This window comes from Eleutherodactylus coqui, chromosome 6 (genome assembly GCF_035609145.1).
Source record: "Eleutherodactylus coqui strain aEleCoq1 chromosome 6, aEleCoq1.hap1, whole genome shotgun sequence".
NCBI lineage: Eukaryota > Metazoa > Chordata > Amphibia > Anura > Eleutherodactylidae > Eleutherodactylus > Eleutherodactylus coqui.
In genome coordinates this window covers 118,351,079-118,368,970 of record NC_089842.1, presented here as the reverse complement: position 1 = coordinate 118,368,970, position 17,892 = coordinate 118,351,079, and the positions used below count along the sequence as shown (strand labels likewise).

The 17,892-nt window shown below is 44.3% G+C and overlaps 1 protein-coding gene across 1 annotated transcript; it reads left to right on the top strand.

The window, feature by feature from the left end:
* Positions 1-14: 14 nt before the first annotated feature.
* On the top strand, positions 15-17,471 carry MTHFR (methylenetetrahydrofolate reductase). The gene is made up of 12 exons (XM_066607467.1): positions 15-132; positions 8,093-8,331; positions 8,473-8,711; positions 9,799-9,909; positions 10,236-10,429; positions 10,585-10,835; positions 11,658-11,792; positions 11,872-12,052; positions 12,170-12,352; positions 15,003-15,104; positions 15,180-15,299; positions 16,736-17,471. Exons 1-12 carry the CDS (start codon positions 103-105, stop codon positions 16,931-16,933), a joined length of 1,983 nt encoding a protein of 660 aa, XP_066463564.1. The 5' UTR covers positions 15-102; the 3' UTR covers positions 16,934-17,471.
* Positions 17,472-17,892: the final 421 nt, after the last annotated feature.

Here is a 17,892-nt window from a genome sequence, read left to right as displayed (position 1 = left end):
TTTGGCCGGACTGTGTGGTCACGTGTTGCTGCCGCTGTCTGTAAGCTAATGACGTCACGAGAGGTTTAATGCTCTTCTCTGGCGGGTCGGGGGCGAGGATCCATGCGGCGGCGTGCAGACCATAAAGAGGAGGTGAGAGGGGGCTGCGGTGCACGGGCTGTATATCTATACCATGCTGTGTCATGTACAGTGTGGGAGGGGATGCGTGAGTGAGTGAGTAAGTGAATGAATGAATGAATGCATGCATGCTCTTCAGCTGCTGGTGGACTACAAGTACCAGTATGTCATACACTCCACGTGATGATCTGTAGCATGCTGGTTCTTGTAGTTTTACAGGATCTCTTTTGCTGCAGCTGACTGATTATTACATAACGTGTGTGTATATATATATATATATATATATATATATATATAATGTGTGTGTGTCTCTGTCTGCAGCTCATCTGTAGACATGTATAACCGCTTCTTCCTCTGCCACACTTTCCAGTTATGACTTTATAAAAGGTTTGGAGAACGCCATGTCCCATTTACAGCAGATGCGTTGTTATACATCCGCCCTGGCGTCACGGGTCTCTTGAAATCGCATCGCCACTACGTGTTTTCTGCACACGACTTGCAGAGTTGTGTAGATGTATTCTTAAACGTCTGGTTTGCTGAAAGCTGCCAGCCCTCTAACTAGCCCAGTCTTGCAGATACAAGAGCCGACCGATCTTACATGAATCCCTGAGATGAAGGCGACTGCTATTATGTGACGCTTTGGTTATGGCACCATTTTCCTTTTGCAAAAAGACCTTACGCCATACTTGGCAGCCTCACCCGGGCATCGCTGCCAAGGCAGTGTCTAGAGAATCCATGCATTTTGTAATTCCCCGTATTATAAAGGGATAGTAAACTTAAACTTCACGTTTCCTTTGTCATTGAATGCAATCTATTATCCTCTGTTACCAGCCATGTCAGGGCTGGAGAGAGACTGACTGGTATCCTTTAGGGCTCATGTCCACGGGCAAAATAGGATTTAGGATCCGCAGCGGATTTCCTGCATGCGGATCCGCATCCCATAGGGATGCATTGACCACCCGCGGGTAGATAAATACCCGCGGATCGTCAATAAAAGGGATTTAAAAAAAAATGGAGCATGGAAAAATCCGGACCATGCTCCATTTTCGTGCGGGTCTCCCGCGGGGACGGCTCCCGCGGGCTTCTATTGAAGCCTATGGAAGCCGTCCGGATCCGCGGGAGACCTAAAATAGGAATTTAAAGTATTTACCATCCGGCGCGGGCGGGGAAGATCAGCTGTTCCTCACGGCCGCATCTTCCTTGCTTCGGCTCGGCGGATGTGCCCGGCGCATGCGCGCGGCACGTCGACGACGTGCCGGCGACGTGCCGCCGGCGTCAGGAATTCATCCGCCGGCCGAAAATGAAGATCCGGCCGTGAGGAACAGCTGATCTTCTCCGCCCGCGCCGGATGGTAAATACTTTTAAATTCTTATTTTCGGCGCTCATGTCCGCGGGGCAGGAGGGACCCGCTGCAGATTCTCCATGGAGAATCTGCAGCGGATCTGATTTTCCCCGTGGACATGAGGCCTAAGTGTGATGACCAGAAAACGTGCGATCATTACTTTATTCCCCTTCTCTTCAGTAGGTGTTTACATGAATGGAGCTACAGTTGAGCATGCGCACCCAGTGGGACTGCCAGAGAGAAGAGAGTACAAGTGCTCCCCTGTCTCTGGGAATCCCACTGGAATGAATGGTGTGATGGTGCGCATGCACGAACACCGATCCATTAATTTAGACACCTCCTGAACCCCCATTTTCTTGATCAATGTCGCCCCCAACTGATCAGATATCTATGCGCTGCCCTGTGAATAGGTGATCCTTTTTATTTTGGGAGACCACCCTATTATTGTAGTGTTAAATGTTCTGTAACTTTGTAATGTATTTACTTCATCTCAGCACTTTGAAGATCTCCACTTGCTGTCCGTGATTGGGAGCCCGCTGTGAGTGGAGAATCGCTATGATTCTCCGCTCGTGGACAGAGGGGGCTGCGCTTTCCATAGCAACGCTATGAAAAGCGTTCACTGCGTTTCCTGCCGCTGGATTATCGCCGCGGGGAATGCAATGAAAATTCGCCCTTGGACAGGAGCCCTAAAACCTCTACTAACGTTCGTAACCCTTCCGAAAACAATCGGCTTTACCTGAAACTGTTGCTACTCAAGGTAATTATTTCCATAGGAATCAATGTAAATCCAATTAATTTGTTCTAGACAATCCAAAAAACACCCCAAACCCCATTTAATGGAGAATAAATGTGGTCTTTAATACAAAAAAAACAATAAATGAATATAAAACACTACTGTAAAGAATAAATGAACATTTAACATGTTGTTGAACGTTACTGTGTGTTATCTGTGGTGTTACATAGGACTGCGGGTGACATCATTATCTGTCCTCAGCGTTATCACTGTGTTCTCTGTGCTGTTACATAGGGCTGCAGGTGACATCTGCTGTGCTACAGTACATCATCTGTCCTCAGCGTTATCACTGTGTTGTCTGTGCTGTTACATTGGAGTGCAGGTGACATCTGCTGTACTGCAGTACATCATCTGTGCTCACCACTGTGTTCTCTGTGGTGTTACATAGGACTGCAGGTGACATCATTATCTATTCTCAGCGTTGTCACTGTGTTCTCTGTGCTGTTACATTGGAGTGCAATTGTAGTGTACTAATGTATTACCCATCGCCGACAATGGAGAAAGGTGGGTTGCATTAGCAGCAGGCGGAGGAGTCACTGAGCAGGAGATCACGTGGGCCGGCACACGCCGGTGTTATTAGAGGCAACCAATGTTACCACAGACAAAATTTTGGCTAAAAAAACAGCCTTACTTGAAATCGGCTTTAGTAGATGTCAGTGCCAGTAGAGGGTTTACTGTACTACTCATAGCTGATACATTTCCCTGCGCCCAGGCTGATACATTTCCCTGCGCCCAGGCTGATACATTTCCCTGCGCCCAGGCTGATACATTTCCCTGCGCCCAGGCTGATACATTTCCCTGCGCCCAGGCTGATACATTTCCCTGCGCCCAGGCTGATACATTTCCCTGCGCCCAGGCTGATACATTTCCCTGCGCCCAGGCTGATACATTTCCCTGCGCCCAGGCTGATACATTTCCCTGCGCTGCTCCATTGTAACAAACAGGACAGGAGTGATATTTCTGCTCCTGATGTCTTCCTCGCTGTCTAGACTTGTGATTAATCTGCTATGATTACATGAGCCGAAGATTAACACATAAAATGGCCAGTGCCGTGTACCCGGTGTGGGCGCAGTCTTGGCAGCGCTTGTTTTGGGCTGTGCAGATGTAATACTATAACCACACGTGACTTGGCACTAGAACCGGATGACTTTTCACCTAGTTCAGATCTGGTGCAAGCAGCCGCCTGGATTGCCAAGGATTATAAATTCCTGAAGATCTCATAGTGGCATTCTGCAGCGGTAGGTCCGTGCCGCTCTCTGAACCTACTGGTTGATGCCATCCTGCAAGTAGGACTCCTGATGGTACCTAACTTATAGGCGCATATTATGAGACCGCTGGTCATTGTTGTAAACGGTACCGATCCAATTGGCAGCACAAGAACCTAAAGTAGACCCGAGGGGAGGGTGGTGAATTCCTGGCAGGTGCAGGTATGCCTTGTTCCCCACAGCTGTACAGATGATCTATACTGTGCCTGCTCACAAATCTCTGATTCAGGAATTGCCATGTGAGTGTTGGCGATGGTGGTGTGCTATTGTTTGGACCTCTGCTAAGTTTTTGCATATTTAATAGTAGGAAGGTATCTGTAGATTTATGTATGGGTGTCATTTCCATATGCCCTGCTGGCGGAGTGTCCTAAGCAGGTCTTTTAGAGTCTGGCACATCCAGATACCCTGTGGGGCTATCTACTTAAAATAGTGTGTGAAATGCTGTACTAAGTAAAGCCCGTGCCCGGCTACAAGCAGCACGTGTATTAAGAGGTGCAAGCTTCCTGATACATTTGTCTTTCACCTGGTAGCACATCCCTCAGAACATGAGCTAGTGTTATATGTGCTGCTGGGATCTGTATTAGAGATGAGCGAACGTACTCATTTAGGGGCGATTTCGCAATCGAGCATCGCTTTTTTTCGAGTAACTGACTACTTGAGCGAAAAGATGCGGGAGGTGGGGGGGTTGCAGTGGGGGGGGGGGGCGAGGAGAGAGAGCGCCCCCCGAATCTTTTTGCTCGAGTAGTCAGTTATTCGAAAAAAGTGATGCTGGATTGCGAAATTACCCTAAACGAGCACGGTTGCTCATCTCTAATCTGTAGTTCTAAGCTTCCTAGCAGCACAGCCCTCACTAACCAAGAGTCCAGCAGAACCGGACAGAGTTCACACAGAACGCTGCAACAGGACAGGACACAGCAAGCTGACACAAAACTGACAGAATATAAACAAACATGAACCAGCAAGACACAGACCACACAGCAAACTTCAACAGACAAGGATTCATGACTGCTCAGCCTGAACACCAGACAGAGACTGACAGAAGCTGGGTTTATATATGAGCACAGACCCAGGAGATTGGCTAGCAGGAAGTACCACACCCAGCTCAATCAATTAACCCTGTGAGGGCTGTTCTGCTAGGAAGCTTAGAAGTACAGATCCCAGCAGCACACGTAACAGCTAGGAGCTGGCATTGGTTTTGTTCGCTACTTTGTGAGTTATCTGTCACTACTGTGTGTGTGTGTGTGTGTGTGTGTGTATATATATATATATATATATATATATATATCTTTTGATGCTATCTTGCAGGATATTGCTGTGTTTATACCACCCGAATAATATCATAAATCTAATATGTTATGGAGAAATAAAGTTTTTAAGTAATAGAGTGTTTGCTTTTTTTATGAATTGATGAAACATTTGTGAAATGAATTTAAAAAGTGGTGGCAGATAACCCCCAAGTACTGTTTCTTCTATATGCTATGCCAGTTTCTGACATAGACTATAGGAATTGTGACAGGCGGTGCATGGCCATGTCCACTTTTTGAAGAAAATCACAGAGGCAGAGGGAACTATTTTATAAAATGCCCAAATTACAGAAGATCCCTTAATTAAGGGCACTTTTTGAAGAAGTTACATGGTTCAATGTAAATGCGGAAATTGTTGCAGTTTTTGCATGTGCGCCAAAATTGTGACTTTTGGATGCCCGAGTGCTTGTGTTTGGCTTGCTGATTGGCCCCACTGACTATAGTGGTTGCTGAATAATACTCTTTACCCTACAGTTCATGATGTGTGCAGTGCTCACTGGATGAACGTGGACCTCTTTTAAAGTAGCGCTATTGGTAATAGTTACACTGTAGTGAGCCATGTAGCCTTGTCTGATGATCCTGATTCCATTTACTGATAGTTTTTTTTTGAACCACATAGTATATTATAAATGTATTAGAACGTTCCAAGACTTGTCAGTATGCAATCAAGACTGCAAAACCATTAAATGTGATCTGTAGCAGAATGTTGCGCAGTTCCACATTTGATGGTGCTGGCAGCCTGCTAGACAGGATAATTTCTCAAGACCGTGCTGTGACTTGGTAGTGTAATTGTGTTATTAGGAATTGTCCTTCTGTATCCTCGGGCAGCTTTAAATTTCCCTTGGGGCGCCTTCAAGCGTATTTGTACACGTTTTTGCGGAATGAAAGTCGTGTTTTTTACTGTATTTTTTGCGTGTGCAAAAAAACAAAAATACACCTCTATGCTCCCAGCCATTGAAATGGCCAAATTCTTTAGTGAGTGCCAAAAGTTGTCTTGTCTTGTGCAGGAAAATAGAGAATGCTGCAGTTTTGTTTTTTATGCAGTGCACTTGGGTGTGCAAAATATGCATTTGTGAACAAACCTATTGAAATCAATGGGTTCCACTTTCTGCGTATTGCATGTGCAAGTTTTGCTCGTACAAATACACCCTTGTGAAGGAACGCTTATGGGCGCTATTAGAGCTCCTTCACGCTGGCGAGAGATATATTGGGCCGTGATTCACCCCGTTGAAAAAAAAATGGGTGATATCGCAAAAAAAATAGAAAATGCTGTGAATATCGTTTTGTTTTTTTTCCACGCAGAATTGCAGGAGTAAAAACATCACAAATGAGAATGAAACCATTGAAAATCACAGGTTTCATAATCATGCGTTCTCACTCACTCTCGCATTGCTAGGAAATTGCGCAATTGTCTCGCCAGTGTGAAGGAGCCCTTACACTGCAGCATTTCTTCTCTGCAAAACACAGGTGAAGCTTTGCTGATTGTGATCGGCACCTGGACTCATTATATGGTTTGAATAGATGAGTCTAAGGCTGGATTCACACGAACATATATCGGCTCGGTTTTCACGCCGAGCCGATATACGTTTGTGTGAATCCACCTTAAGTATCAGCTGCAATCACTTTCGCCACTTGTATTTTGCAGGGAAGAAATGCTGTGTAATAGCACCCTATGGACAGAAATGGTTAAGTGTGTTGGCCATGCGGGGTTGTTTGAGTTAACCCCTTTTGTCGTCGTCTTCTGCAAAATACCTGAGCAGAGAAGTTCCTAGAAGTTCCGGGGGCCGTTCTCTAAACATCCTGGTGCTGAGACTTCAGAACATAAAGATCAGATATCACAGGGCGCTTTAAATAGCAAACGCTCTTCTCCGCTCCATTTTGGGACCAGCAGTTGTGAAAACTATGGAGATGGTGCGCGTTCTTCTATAAGGCTGGGGTTGCAGTGAGGCTATTATCCGCAATTGGATACCTCGTGCATTTTTACTTATTATACACATTGGCTAGAAACTTTTTCCTATTCCAGACACCCAAAAATTGTGTAGAGCCCTTTAATTTGTAACCTATATACAATGCAACAATGACAGAGGCTGCAGCCTCCTTCTTGTGAGGTACCCATCCACACATAACTTGGCCTATACGGATGTCCCAGCAGGCGCTGCATCTGATTTTATACCTGGGGGCCAGCTTTGTAGGTGCAGCTACACCAACTAGTGTTATTAAATTGAGGCGCCAAAAGGAATTTTCTTCTCCAGCAGCAGATTTCCATAATTCCTACATATAATGGCAACAATTGCTTTAATAAGCACTTTATGAAATTGCAATATAAGCAGATTTGTTTGATTTATCTCCACCTTCCCGATTCTAACATTTAGCAATCATTCTACATTGTGTGGGGATCATTTGTAGTGGTTGGGGTACCCGCAATGGACCAAGTGTGAGATTTAGGAAATTGAGTTCTAGTTGTTAGAGCCCAATTTTGGTCCTGGTGGCCAATGTGGAGCACAGAACAGTGTAACTTCTACATTTGGCTCCCTGGCAATGTCTGGTGAGTAGGCTGAGGTTCCCTTTAATTGGCTATAAAGATTGCATGTGACACATCACCTGACCCTCTGTCATAGGTGTGATTGCAGCAGGTAATATTGTTATATCTGCAGATAACTGTTATGAGTCGCTTCCTATTGTGCCTCCAGTGAAAGTCCCCATGTGTCACCTGTAACCTGTGTATTAACCGCAGGACCCCGGCGCTGTCATGACTCAGCAGCTAAAGTCCAACACCACCAGTACAAGCACTGGGAGATAAACGTGAGATTGGGAAAACTGTCCTTTTGCCTGCATTGGATGATAAATACATCACTATATTTAGTACATGGGTCCGGAGTATCAGGCAGCGCTAAATAGGAATTTCTATCTTGAAGATAAAAAATAATCTGAAATTGATGTCTAGGATCCAATGTTTCTAGCCTGCTGTCTCCTATCCTCGTGTGCACTTGCTGGACTAATGTGATTTCCAGAACCCCAGACTGTTGGAATCTTCCATATTTGATAGATCTATATGTCATTAGTGCAGTGCTGCCACTCAGCTTTCCAAGGCCTCTGAATGGTAATTTTCCTACTTACGGACCACGACCTAGATTGACTGTGCAGGCCAAAATGCTGGGCGACAACCCCTGTGTAATCTGTATTGATGGCTATATTGGTTATAATTCAGTCTTTCTAGGAACAGCTAGAACTAAGAAATGGCTGACTAGATTTATATTTTGTGTCTCCTCAGGTCTGTTCTCTAGTTGTCACCATGGTGAACGCAAACAGCCTTGATGGCAGCAGCGCAAGCTGTAGCAGCACAGATAACTCCAAGGAGAGCTCCAGATGTTCCACGCCAGTCCTTGACATAGAGCGGCACGAGCGGCTGCGGGATAAAATGCGTCGACGTGTTGAAGCTGGTGACAAGTGGTTCTCACTGGAGTTCTTCCCACCACGAACAGCCAGTGGCGCTGTCAACCTCATCTCCAGGTATGTGAGTCATCGCCGAGCCACCTGGTGAACCTCTGTGGTCTAGAGTGATGCCATGTGGGAACTTTGTGACTTTTGTGTTTCATTAGATTTCATGGCTGATGTAAAAGCGGATTTATCTTATTAGATCTCACATTGCAGGTTTGATCGCATGGGATCTGGGGGCCCCCTCTTCATCGATGTAACCTGGCACCCTGCCGGTGAACCAGGTTCAGACAAAGAAACCTCCTCAATGATCATTGCAAGTACTGCTGTGAATTTCTGCGGACTGGAAACCATACTGCACATGACTTGTTGTACCCAAACCAAGGAGGAGATTACAAGGCATCTTCAGAAGGCGAAACGCAATGGGCTGAAAAATATAATGGCTCTTCGAGGAGGTATGTTATACTGCTCACTGCTTGTGACTCACCCTGTGGGCAAGACTATAGCCAGTGTGATACTGCCTTCTGCGTATAAGAATACAACTACAAATAATACTGCCCCCTGTGTACAAGAATATAACTACTATAATACTGCCTCCTATGTACAAGAATATAACTACTATAATATTGCCTCCTATGTACAAGAATATAACTACTATAATACTGCCTCCTATGTACAAGAATATAACTACTATAATACTGCCTCCTATGTACAAGAATATAACTACTATAATACTACCCCCTATGTACAAGAATATAACTACTATAATACTACCCCCTATGTACAAGAATATAACTACTATAATACTGCCTCCTATGTACAAGAATATAACTACTATAATACTACCCCCTATGTACAAGAATAGAACTACTATAATACTGCCCCCTATGTACAAGAATATAACTACTATAATACTGCCTCCTATGTACAAGAATAGAACTACTATAATACTACCCCCTATGTACAAGAATAGAACTACTATAATACTACCTCCTATGTACAAGAATAGAACTACTATAATACTGCCTCCTATGTACAAGAATAGAACTACTATAATACTGCCTCCTATGTACAAGAATAGAACTACTATAATACTGCCTCCTATGTACAAGAATAGAACTACTATAATACTGCCTCCTATGTACAAGAATAGAACTACTATAATACTGCCTCCTATATACAAGAATAGAACTACTATAATACTGCCTCCTATGTACAAGAATAGAACTACTATAATACTGCCTCCTATGTACAAGAATAGAACTACTATAATACTACCCCCTATGTACAAGAATAGAACTACTATAATACTGCCCCCTATGTACAAGAATATAACTACTATAATACTGCCCCCTATGTACAAGAATATAACTACTATAATACTGCCTCCTATGTACAAGAATAGAACTACTATAATACTGCTCCCTATGTACAAGAGTAGAACTACTATAATACTGCTCCCTATGTACAAGAGTAGAACTACTATAATACTGCTCCCTGTGTATTATAATTTCACTGTGAGCCTTTTCTGTGGTCCTTTAGATCCTATGGGTGAAGAGTGGGAGGAAGAAGCAGAAGGATTTAATTACGCCGTTGATTTAGTGAAGCACATCCGCCATGAATTTGAAGACTACTTTGACATCTGTGTTGCTGGTAATTCACTCTCTGGAGTCTTACTTATAATTGATGGGAGAACATGAGTGAGTGTGAGTTCAGGCTTGTTCACATTGACGTTGTGCATTTCTTTGTTCAGCTCCATCCTTGGAGACAAATGTTGGTAAAACTGGAACTCCTGGACCCAGACCGCTCAGGACGGAATCCATTCCACTTCCACACCAGCACTTGCACTGTTGATATTGCACTGCATGCTGCGCTGCTTCAGCTTGGATTTTAGCGGAAATCTGCAGTAGAGGCTCCGAACGGAGCAGGCGATGCAGATGTGAACAAAGCGTAATATGTGTCTGTCTTTATCTGTACAGGTTATCCCAAGGGCCACCCTGAAGCTGAGAGCTACGAGGCAGACCTCCAACACCTGAAGGAGAAAGTGGATGCTGGAGCTGACTTTATTATCACTCAGCTCTTCTTCCGCTCAGAGACCTTCCTACATTTCCTGAAGGCTTGTAGAGCCATCGGCATCACGTGTCCCATCCTGCCAGGAATATTTCCAATCCAGGTATGTGTGTAGGAGGGTAAGTGGCTTTGTGTGACGTCGGCCATTTTTTAAAAAAAAACTTGTTTCTTCTGGTCTCGGGTGTTGATGAAACATGTCAGCAGATGGTACTGATTCTTCCCCTTCATCATATACAACACCTTGTTGTCTTTCCTCAGGGTTACGGTTCCTTACGCCAGCTGGCGAAACTCTCCAAACTTGAAATACCGCAAGAAATCAAAGATGTCATTGAGCCAATCAAAGACAATGATGCTGCCATCAGGAATTATGGTATCGACCTTGCGGTGTCCATGTGCCGGGAGCTGTTGGACAGTGGTCTTGTGCACGGCTTACACTTCTACACTCTCAACCGGGAAGTGGCCACCATAGACGTGCTCAGACGGCTGGGTTTGTGGCAGGAGGATCCGAGGTGCGTGGCCATTATCTGGTGAAGGTCACATAAGTAGTATTGACAGGGTTTAGAATATAATTAGTATGACTGTCACCTGTATCATTAGGAGTGTTTGTCATCTAGTACTACAGCTATGAATTTTGCATGGATTTCTGGGGGTTCTCCTTCTGCTGCATCACCCAGCTTTTTACTTTAGTATGATGATGGCCCCTGAACAGTGAATGCAGTATTATGCATCCATTTAAAGGGAACGTGTCATGAGAAAATGATCTATTTATATTAATCACTTTTTTGTGTTCAAACATATTTTTTAGCATTTTCAGTCACAATCTATACTTAAAAAAGAAAAAGCTGATAATCCTGTATTTTGCACAGAGCCTAGTAGGCTGATACTTTCTGATATCTATAGAGACAGCTTTACAGCAGTCCTCTCACTAACACCAGAGACAGGTGAAAGGTAAACACCTATATGTAGATAACACAGGATCCACCATTCACAATAGGTATAAGCTGTGACTATCTGCTCTACCTGTCTGTAAAATGACCCCTGCACAGGTCACAGAGCAAGTCTAGAACAGTTTGCAATACAAGTCAATGGGTCCCCTCTTGTCCATTGTGTGGATGGCCCATGAAGCTGCTGTAAAGCATATTTTCTAAATGCTGTTAAATGTAGCTACAAAAATATTAGAAAAATAATAGGGTCTAACGTCAAGGAGCTCAAAACCAGAGCTGTCATTATTTTTACACAGTCTGGAACCAATAGAGAAGTTAATAATTGACATGAAAGTAGACATTTTTCTCTTGTGGAGTAACTTGTGAACATTTTTGGTGGTTTATCAGGCGACCCCTGCCATGGGCAGTAAGCGCACATCCCAAGAGGAGAGAAGAAGATGTCCGTCCGATCTTCTGGGCCTCTCGACCGAAGAGCTACATTCACAGAACACAGGAGTGGGACGACTTCCCCAACGGACGTTGGTTTGTATCTTGATCAAAGAAAGTGTCCCTTCCTTCATCCTCCAAGGAGATAAAACTAAGACTTGTTTGACTTTTATAGGGGTAACTCTTCCTCTCCAGCCTTCGGTGAGCTGAAAGATTATTATCTCTTCTACTTGAAGAGCAAGTCTCCCCGGGATCAATTACTGAAGATGTGGGGTGAGGAGCTGAGCAGCGAGGAGAGCGTGTTTGATGTGTTTACCTGTTACATAACCGGAAACCCCAACCATAATGGCCACAAAGTAAGTTCTAGGCTTGTAACGTAACTGATGGGTAACATCACCCCGAAGAACCCACCAGTCTTCTTCTATAGCCTGTGTGTGGTGAAAGCCTCTAACATTACATTGTATTCTGACCAGGTAACTTGCCTCCCTTGGAACGATGACCCCTTAGCTCCAGAAACCAATTTACTAAAGGCCCAGCTGGAGAAAGTTAATAAAAGAGGAATTCTGACCATTAATTCCCAGCCTAATGTTAATGGAAAACCCTCAACAGACTCTGTAGTGGGATGGGGGCCGAGTCGAGGTTACGTCTTTCAGAAGGTAAGAAACTGTGGTAGAATATTAAAGATTAGGGGGCATCACTGCTAATGGCTTGACCGAACATTACCAGTGGGGGATGGAATACGTCTGTATGAGCACTTTTGTTGCAACAGGAGCAGTAAACATGATATTTTTGGGTTCTTTCAGTTCTCATCATCACGCCCCACTAGATACATAAATAAACCAAATGATTGTCAAGGTTTAAAAGCTTAGAAATTGCATAGAATATACAAAAACATGTCTGCTTTCTTCTAGGAACAGCGCCGTCCTATAACCATGTGTTGTCTCCTATTGCAGCACAGTCATTAAAGGGGCTGTCCAGTTACCGGACAACATCCCTTCAATAGGGCTGCCTGTAGTAAACAACAAACTGATCAGTATTTGCCTCACTGTTGGGATCCGGCGCTGGAGCCCTGCTGTGGTCCTGACGTTTTGTTGTGACAGTTGAGGTCACCAGAAGTCAGGTGATCGCTGCAGCATCACCGCTCATTCTCCTAACGTCAGCGTTCACATCCTGAATAACAAGCTGCCGGAAGTTGAGGAATGTAACACTCCAGTGTCTGACTGCAGCTGTCACAAACAAAGGTTTTTCTAATCCTGGAAAAAAGCATAAGTTTTGGGGAAAAAAAATGTTCTGACCTGTCAAAAACATTTCATTGGTTAGAGTCTGCGAGCTTGGGACCCAATGATCACTGGAATTAAGGGGCTTTAAGACCAGCGTGGTTTGGAGAACTGATGTATTCAAACTAAATGTTGATAGTGCCTCTGTAGACCTGAATTGGGCTGTAATGTGCATGCGCCAGGACCCCTTTCGTTTTAGTGATCTCTAGGGGCTCCAGCTGACAGACTGCAGTCTGACGTGTCTTTCATAGATGTAAGATTTCTCACAATATGTTGAGCATTCTGTGTTTGAGACTGGTTCAGAAGAGACATGTCATTTGAACACTGGTTGGTGGGGGTCCCTCCTGTAGGATTGACAGTTGCCTGGATTTGGTGGAGAGCATTTATACTTGGCATAACTCCTATACATTTTATTATACATAATTACATATACATGGCCTGCTCTTCACCAGCAACCAGTACTAATCCAGGCCATTCAAAATCCTATCAGTCAGACTCCCACAATCTAACGTCCTCTCTGTGTCACTTAAACACAAACTGAAAAAAAGAAACTTGTTTGAGCAGAGGAGAAAACAAATGTACCATTCGCAGCAGCCATCTGGCATTGAGTGGGTTTTGGCCATAATATAGGTCTTATGGCCCTTTTTAGACAGAGCAAGCTGGTGCTATCATCACCAGCTCGGTTCCGCTCAGGCAGCCTGTTTAGACTGCACTATTCTCCCTGAAAATCGTGTAGTTCTCGTTCACTTATTCTTCATTGTTTCACATTCTTTTGATTTGAAGGAATGCTGCCATCCAATAGATGGCGCTGTAGAGGTATTTTCCTATCTTTCTTATTTGCATAAATTTCCCAGAGGAGCATTGCCTTATAAGTCTCCTTGCTCATCTTTTAGGTGTCTCTACACCCCTTCTGGTTGCTCTCCTTGGGGAGGGACTATACCATCCCATGACCCACTCACCCCCTAGGTGTCTCCACACACTTTCTGGGTGCTCTCCTTAAGGAGACCCGACACCACTTCTGACCCACATCATAGGCCCCTCGCAGATTAAGCCAGAAGCCTGCTGCACACTGAGGAGGGGTAAACACCCCAAGAAAGTCTGTCTGTGCATGGTCTTCTGGCTTAGTTTCATATTACCAATCATTGTTAAAGGAGATGTCCCGCGCCGAAACGGGTTTTTTTTTTTTTAAACCCCCCCCCCCGTTCGGCGCGAGACAACCCCGATGCAGGGGTTAAAAAAACCACCCGCACAGCGCTTACCTGAATCCCGGCGGTCCGGTGACTTCAATACTTACCGCTGAAGATGGCCGCCGGGATCCTCTACCTTCGTGGACCGCAGCTCTTCTGTGCGGTCCACTGCCGATTCCAGCCTCCTGATTGGCTGGAATCGGCACGTGACGGGGCGGAGCTACACGGAGCCGGCATCCTGCACGAAAGGCTCCATAGAAGAAAGCAGAAGACCCGGACTGCGCAAGCGCGGCTAATTTGGCCATCGGAGGCCAAAAATTAGTCGGCACCATGGAGACGAGGACGCTAGCAACGGAGCAGGTAAGTAAAAAACTTTTTATAACTTCTGTATGGCTCATAATTAATGCACAATGTATATTACAAAGTGCATTATTATGGCCATACAGAAGTGTATAACCCCACTTGCTGCCTCGGGACATCTCCTTTAAGGCTTCTTATAAGTCACTTTGATTTGCAGAAATGCTGCCATCCAATAGATGGCGCTATAGAGGTATTTTTGCATCTTTCTTATTTCCTTACATTCCTATGTGAAACGCTGAATGATCGGTGTTTAAACTGCCTGACAAGTGAATGAGCCGGCACTAGTTTTTATGCCAGCTGAAACTAAACTGCGAATGAGAGACGCTCGATCCTCACTCGTCGGCTGCGTTTAGGCTGAATGATTGTTAGCTTTCGTTCGCTTGAACGATTTTGTGAAAGAAGGATTATCGGTCTAAATGCACCATTATCCTGTCATCACTACTTGGATTTTCGATGACTTGTCCTTTCCTTTCTCGGCACAGGCATACTTGGAGTTTTTCACATCTAGTGAGATGGTAACCGCTCTCATCAAAGTTCTAAAAAGATATGAGCCTCGTGTCAACTACCATATAGTGAACGTACAGGTATGGCTCGGTGTGAGATGTTAAAGAAGTGTCCAGGTGTAATGGCAAAAAAGGTAACTGATTGTGTCACTTCAGGGTAAAAACATCACCAACTCCACCGACCTGCAGCCAAACGCTGTGACCTGGGGCATTTTTCCGGGCCGTGAGATTATCCAGCCGACTGTTGTGGATCCTGTCAGCTTTATGTACTGGAAGGTAAGCGGCTTGTTACTGTCATACTGGAAGGGATCTGCCGGTTCATTGGCACGGATTTTGCTCTGGTAACTTGCATTCTGGGAAGGCCCTATAAAATCCTCTATTGTAAGAAACCGTTCTGCTTTTATAGGAGTTCAGCTTATCTGTTACTGATGTCTGTCAACAAGCTTGTTGACTGTTTCCTATGAGAGGCATCAGAGTAGTGATTGCAGCTCTGAAGTATAATACTTTACTTATCTTGGACTGATCCGGAATGATATATTGTATGTACATAGTGACTCCACCAGCAGAATAGTGAGTACAGCTCTGGAGTAGAATACATGATGTAACTCAGGATCAGTACAGGATAAGTAATGTAACTTATGTACACAGTGACTCCACCAGCAGAATAGTGAGTACAGCTCTGGAGTAGAATACATGATGTAACTCAGGATCAGTACAGGATAAGTAATGTAACTTATGTACACAGTGACTCCACCAGCAGAATAGTAAGTGCAGCTCTGGACTATAATCCAGGATGTAACTCAGGATCCGTACAGGATAAGTAATGTATGTACACAGTGACTCCATCAGCAGAATAGTGAGTACAGCTCTGGAGTATAATCTAGGATGTAACTCTGGATCAGTGCAGGATAAGTAATGTAATGTAATGTACACAGTGACTCCACCAGCAGGATAGTGAGTGCAGCTCTGGAGTATAATACATGATGTAACTCAGGATCAGTACAGGACTAGTAATGTAATGTATGTACACAGTGACTCGACCAAAAGAATAGTAAGTGCAGCTCTGGAGTATAATACAGGATGTAATTCAGGATCAGTACAGGATAAGTAATGTAATGTATGTATACAGTGACTCCATCAGCAGAATAGTAAGTGCAGCTCTGGAGTATAATACAGAATGTAACTCAGGATCAGTACAGGATAAGTAATGTATGTACACAGTGACTCCATCAGCAGAATAGTGAGTACAGCTCTGGAGTATAATCTAGGATGTAACTCTGGATCAGTGCAGGATAAGTAATGTAATGTAATGTACACAGTGACTCCACCAGCAGGATAGTGAGTGCAGCTCTGGAGTATAATACATGATGTAACTCAGGATCAGTACAGGATAAGTAATGTAATGTATGTACGCAGTGACTCCACCAGCAGGATAGTGAGTGCAGCTCTGGAGTATATAATACATGATGTAACTCAGGATCAGTACAGGACTAGTAATGTAATGTAATGTATGTACACAGTGACTCCACCAGCAGAATACTGAGTGCAGCTCTGGAGTATAATACACGCTATACGTCTGCATTAGAACAGGATAATAATTGTCTACACAATGACTTCCTTAGCATTGAGTGCTATTTAGGATCAATAAAGACTTTGTAATGTTTTTACATAGTGACTCTGTTTTTTGGTTTTTTCTTTATCACCATCTTCAGGATGAAGCTTTTGCTTTGTGGATCGAACAGTGGGCAAAATTGTATGAAGAAGAGTCTCCATCCCGGATGATCATCCAATACATTCATAATAACTACTTCTTGGTGAATTTAGTGGACAATGACTTCCCCCTGGAAAACTGCTTATGGCAGGTGATCGAGGACACCTTCCAAGAACTGGATAGTCCCACTGAGCAGTGACTGTAAGACGGTTTCCATTGCTATTGCTACCTCATGAAATACTGAACAGCACAGGGCAACAAGTCCACCCCTCCCTCCGCTAGAGCTGATGGATGGCCAAGCATTAATCTCCGCACCCCTCTAAGCAGACATTATCGCTGTACGTCCTGGCACCAGGCGATGAAGTCCTGCAATATACGTGACTGGGATGTATATTTACATGATTTGGAGCTGAGACTTGTGTATACGGTTTTTATCCACTAGTATTGTCTCCAGATTAAGACTTTATATTTTTAGTAGCTTTTTAGACTTTATACTTATTTATATTGTCCGCCTACTCTGTTGTATGGGAAGATTGTAGACAATGCCCCGTGCATTACAATGACCTAATGGTAAGCGTACCCAAAGAAACACGGGGGGAACTGAACAGTCTGTGCACAGAACTTAGTGGTAAGCAGTTGTAACTGTCTGTGGTTGTCTGATGTTAAATGAACCATTAGATTTGTGTTGCTCTATAAAGAGGACTGGGTCGCGGCTGATGCCCAGCGCATTTACACTATTACTAGAGGGGTTTTTTTTTTACCCATGTTGCTTTATTTCATCCATAGAACACACAGTACACTCATTTTCTTACCAGCATTTGTCCCTAAGCCACAGAATAGACTTAAAGGGGTTGTCTCGCGGCAAACATCAAAATTTTACATTACCCCATTCCCCCTGTCACCCCCCTGGCATAAAATAGCAATTTAAAGCGTTTTTTAAGCCGCTTGCTACTCACCAATCCGACGAAATATGAACTTTAAAAGATCTTCTCCCCAAGATGGCCGCCGGTCCTTTCCCAGGGATGCAATGCTGTTCTCTCCCATGGTGCACCATGGGCTCTGCGTTCCATTGCCGATTCCAGCCTTCTGATTGGCTGGAATCGGCACACGTGACGGGGCGGGGCTACGCGATGACACGTAGAAGGGGGTGGAGCCAGA